We start from the raw sequence: 5,444 nt of genomic DNA, 5'->3' as shown, positions 1-5,444 counted from the left end.
GGGGGTGTGTGTGTGCGAGCGCGGGGAGGGGAGGGAGTTGTAAGGGGGATCTTGCAGCTATATTTATCGGGCAAGTATTGTCTAGAACAAGAATTGCACAATTATGTCGTAACAGACGAACAGCCCCATTTAATAGGATGTTTGTTAGCATCTTACCTCACGCCCAAACTGAGCAGGGAAATTTTCGTTCTCCTCCACAGAATGTGAGAGAATTACACCTCCAGGAAGTTCCACATAAAATTGGCTGCAAGAATTATCAAACTGTGTCCGCAATAGTTGTCGCCCTGCTATAATGAACAAAAAGATAAGCAAGATGATCAGAAACATGATACCTGTGACATAGCCATCTCTGTTCAACACCAACACTAAATAAAAGGTATCAATGTATGAAGGTCCAATGTATAAGTTAAAGAGTAAGTTGAGAAACAATTAAACTTCTGAAGTGCAGAGACAGCCATCCCCAAAAAACTAAATAAAAATTACTCCGTCAATTAAAAAGTTCCAGCAGATAAGTGCGCTGAATATTTTAAGCTTGAGAAACATACAGATATTTTCCCTGTTCTCTTTTAGTCTTTATGGTTTACTTCTCTTTGAGGTTTTGGTATTGCATTTTTGCTGGTACAGATGATAGTGATGTTTACCTTTGATTGTTTTAAATTTAATCCCCAATCTTTCAGCAGCCAAATCAAAAATGTTTTTAACAGAGGACGCCCTGGCTGATGGGATAGGAACTACCTGCAAGCATAAAGAGTAAGAGCACGCAACTACGCATAACTTAGCCAAGCAGAAAAGCAAAGCTTTAACCATCAAAGGTAGGAGGAAAGTCCCATTCCTTCTGTTCAGGGCTTCATCTGAGTGAGCCTTTATTAGCAGAGATTATCAGGTACGAATCCTTCACATGTACATGCTAAAAGGAAAGAAGCCAGGCTATGAGATCTTGTAGTCACAACTCATAATAGCAATACCATTCTATTTGCTTAGGTTTCTCATACTCATAATACTGTTCAAGTGGCCAAAAAGAGGCCTCCTACCCTAAAAAAAAACAAAAGAAAGAAGAAGGAATAGGCAGCATCACCACGTCACAGCCTAAGTTTGAGATGATTATCCTTTATCATATGGCAGAATTATGAAATGAGACTTTAAGCCAAAGTATCATCTTGAATATATACCATAACCAATAGGGGAACCACATTTATGACACAGAATCAATAGCACAGATACTCAACTCCTTGATTATCAAGGATAATTCCAAGACTACTAGCAAACTGATATTACCATTAATTAAGACAAATTTCAGTGTTGTTCTCCATACCTGGAGATTAGCATGAGTTCCTCGTTTAAAAACCCACTCAAAGAAAACTGGCTCCTTTCCTTGCTTTTTGAAGTAAGCCTTGAGACTGTTCTGAAACCTTTCTAATTCCTCTTCACATTCAGATGGTAGAGATAGGGTGTTAGGTTCATGCTCAATGGGCAGAATCAACACATGATCTGGTACTAGAGGTCCTTTAGCAAGTGCACAGTAGTAATATTCTCCAACAGTCGTGATTAGATGTGACTCCACATTGGGGCTTGACATACAAAACCAGCATTCTCTTGATCTGGAAGAAAGCATCTGTTATAATCATAAGATTTTACCATAAACAGAATATTCAAGGAAATTAGGAAGAAGGTAATAAACATCGTGACCATATCCGATTGCATAGAGGATTTGAGAATATACACCTGGTGGAGCTTGCAGCTTTAGATCGAGACCTGTCAGATTCATCATGTAAATTGTGCTTGAATTTGCAATCTGGACCTCTCTCACATTTCCCTTTGTTGAGAAAGTCAAAGCACATACCCCTCATGTACTGTTCCATTGCTTCTTCATCATGCCGGAAGTGGCATTTCTTCCCATGCGGACAAGTCCCAGAAGAGACAAACTTAAAGCACAGCCTATCACCATTGCCATCTCCATGTTTTTGTCTTTTTTGAGAAGCATCATATCGCCAATACTGTGAGTCAGAAGTACTATCACCAGGTCTTTTAGCTGATCCCTCAGTTTGGGCTGTTTTGTCAACACATACGTATGGAGATAAAGTAGTGTTTGATGGCTTTGTGCTTAACTCAGCCTTAGACATTGAAGCTGCTGGAGTGGGAGAAATTGCATGAATGAATTTCTGGATAACATGAAATTGGAAATGTGAGTCATCAAATGCCAAGGAGTACTCGTGCCTATCACTATTACAAATGTAGATTACGTTTCAATAGCTAAACTTCTTTAGAAGTAAATCTAATTATCTTACTCCAAAATCAACCTATGTTACTAAGTGCCTATAAGATATATCTACCACTATGACAGTAGTGAAACAACTTCTAGCCATTTTCACCAAGAGAAAATTTTATTGGAAATCAAGTCAACAATCTTCCGTCAAAATCAAGTGTGTAACATCCAAACCATGTAAACATAAGTCTATAAGTACACAAATGGATCAATACAATTTTACAAATGCACAAACCCATCTGTGCACAGAACTGATGTGAAAGAGACGGTGAATTAACAATACGGCAGAAAAAGTATTTTCTAATTCCTTTCACAAAAGTATTAAGCACCACTTATATCCTCACTAATCCAAAACTATAAGTTTTATGAAATTGCTTAGATCAGAGAAATATTTATTACAAAAAAATTTATCAACAAGTATAATCACCTAAAAAGGATATCAAATAATTTACAAAGTGCAAATATAAGAAGCATATCAAGATCAAAGAGAAATAATGAAACTCAATTAAAAACAGGAAAAAGAAAGACCATGAAGCAATGTCAGAACCTGTTTTTCTTTATTTCCAACAGATGCTAAGCCTAGAAATCGAGTTACATGTGCAGCATCAGCATTGACATATGGTTCACGATCATAGAATACACCCATACTTCCTGCAATATGGTACCTACAATATGCACAACTTTTTATTTGGGGAAGTTTCAAACTATTCTAGAAATCCAGTTGATTACAACAACCATGATAATTTGGGAATGTGATACAGAGAAAGAGCAGGCACCAAAGGGTAACAACATTTTTTATCATTCCTTTCTTTTCCATATTTAATAGTGCACTCAGGCAGTCAGGTGAATGAGTCAATGAAAACATTACTGTTTGCATATATTAAACTAAAATCCATATCAAGGTAATCTGAGTGGACTATATTCCAAAGGTTGCAAATTTTGTACTGTAGATTACTATTATCAATTTCAAGACCTTGTAAAATTTTTACATCTGTTTGAGAATTGAGACTTGAATAGTCATAGTCACATTGTAATCACATATTCAAATGTGGTCAAATGAGAGTAATGAATCTAGACTCTCTTATGTATCTATAATAGCCTATAAACACTAGGCTCTTGTAATCATGCAAACTATCTACTTGCATGCCACTTCACCAGAAAGTGGTTGCCATTTGCCACCATTTGGACCTTCCACCTTCTTATTCATTAACAGGATCTGTAAATTTAACAGCTGACTAGTCGAGTCATTCTATTACAGCCAAAGCAGTAACTTTCAGAAGCTTGATAATATATTCAAGGCTAAGAAAGAGGGTATTGGTGCATCCTGTGGTAGAAATGAAGCTCGGAAAAGCATTGGAGAAAAAAACATCACAGAAAGTAAAATAAATGAAACCATAAAAGTTTACATATTGCTGTTATTACTTAAATGTCATCCTGAAGAATGAATGACATGATATAATCTTCTTGAGATCAAAGCAATAAATAAAGATGGATTTGTTGTGATGGGATAAGATTTGTGACAATCTAAGAGAAGTAATGAACACCAATTAACTACCTTGTTTTCTGGAAGAGAGAAACTCACCGGGGCTTTATCTCTGCTACTAGTTCAGACACAGTGGAATCACTGCCTGATGAGTCTGAAATTTCTGGTGGAATAGCAGATGCAGAAGCTCTAGTTGTGATCCCACTGGGCCATTCATTAGTGATATCTGATTAAGGAAATAAACAACTGTTCCTTGCAGACTGTTGACATACAAACTCCCAAATAGAGAGCATGAAAGACAGATCATTCAGAACTAACAAGGATATGTGAGGAATATGTCTATGACTCCTGGCTCCTCAGCTAAAGCTCTCAGTGCATCAACATCATCTTGGCTGTATGTGCCGAATTGAGAACCACTTTCAGATTTCCTACCAGATAAGTAGGCCACAGATAAACCTAGATATGAATGCAGTAGATCAGCTATATTATGAAAATAGAAAATTTGAAACTTTTGCTAACTGGACACCGGACTCTAAAAATTGTCATTCAGTACAGCTGAGTGCACAACACAGAAATGGAAAATTTGATACTCCGTGCATGCTTAATGAGCTTTTCTGTACCATAAGCTGATAAATAATCAAAATTCAGGCATATAACTAAAGCATACATAAACTGCACTTGTCTTGTTCACAGATGGAACCAATACACCAAATACACAGTAAACTACATTACACCAGGCTCAACTCTTGTTGGCATCAGTAAGGAATCGTTCAATAGCATTCCATTAATACTAAAATGCATTAAAGATTCAACACAGCAGAGTGAATGCAGCCAATGCACTATCCAATATGAACCCAATTAGCCACCTAATCCAATATTTTGTCAAATTTGAAATTTAAAATAAATAAATAAAATTTACCACATAATGCAGATAAATTTAACAGAAATTGATAGGTTTTTGGTATTACCATGAAGAGTGAACTTTCCACTGCCTTTCAACCAATACAAATTATCGCTTATTCTCAACCCGTCCATCTTAAACCCTTGATTGGCGGATTCCTTCGAAGCCGCCGACAGGATCTTCGGCGCACCGGCGCCATAGTCGCCAATGAAGTAGGTCGGAAGAGGAACTTTGGAGCGGCCTTCTATGTATCCATTAAACTCCTCCAAACCGTCAGCCGTTTCCGGGAAGAACTGCCCCACGCACAGCAGCGCATCGAACGGACCCGCCGCTTTGTTCACCTGAAAGTGAGAAGTAAAATAAAATTTCAGCAATACTACTATACCAGTTGCTTAACTTCTGAAATGTATACATATGCGCATATGCTAGCTGAGAGAGACAGAGAGACCGAAGAAACGCGTTTGAAGAGCTGGTTAAGACGGCCGGCGACGTCACCGCAGAGAAGGATTCTCGGCGGAGCCATGACGGGGTGTCTCTGTTCGACGGAAAGGGCAAATTATAACCTCGAGTAAATTTCATTTTTAATATAGCGATGGTTGATTATTAATGTATTGAAATTTTAGTCATAGATATAGTATTGATTAGGGATGGCAATCAGGCCCGAACCCGATGGGCTAGTCTGAAAAACCCCGAAATCGACAGGGCTATAGTCAAACGGGTTAGCCCGATAAAAAATTAGCTCGATGAGCCCGAAACCGATTAACCCGATAGCCCGATAGGGCTAGCCCGAAATTAAA

General features: G+C 37.9%; 1 protein-coding gene across 3 annotated transcripts in view; it reads right to left on the bottom strand.

Moving 5' to 3' along the window:
- The window catches only part of LOC116014263 (zinc finger CCCH domain-containing protein 64), a 7,395-nt gene extending 2,159 nt beyond the window's left edge, over positions 1-5,236 (bottom strand). Inside the window, exons 1-9 of one of the 3 annotated variants that reach the window (XM_031254284.1) lie at positions 5,096-5,236; positions 4,715-4,988; positions 4,073-4,202; positions 3,846-3,965; positions 2,811-2,928; positions 1,723-2,159; positions 1,313-1,598; positions 642-735; positions 157-287 (exon numbers count right to left, since the gene is read on the bottom strand). In XM_031254284.1, the coding sequence (XP_031110144.1) occupies positions 157-287; positions 642-735; positions 1,313-1,598; positions 1,723-2,159; positions 2,811-2,928; positions 3,846-3,965; positions 4,073-4,202; positions 4,715-4,988; positions 5,096-5,170 (1,665 nt within the window). In that variant the 5' untranslated portion in view covers positions 5,171-5,236. The other 2 variants (XM_031254285.1, XM_031254286.1) reach the window with 2 other exon arrangements.
- Between the last annotated feature and the right edge of the window lie 208 nt (positions 5,237-5,444).

Source organism: Ipomoea triloba, chromosome 3, assembly GCF_003576645.1.
Source record: "Ipomoea triloba cultivar NCNSP0323 chromosome 3, ASM357664v1".
In the NCBI taxonomy this organism is placed as follows: Eukaryota; Viridiplantae; Streptophyta; class Magnoliopsida; order Solanales; family Convolvulaceae; genus Ipomoea; species Ipomoea triloba.
This window is presented reverse-complemented; position numbering and strand designations above follow the sequence as displayed.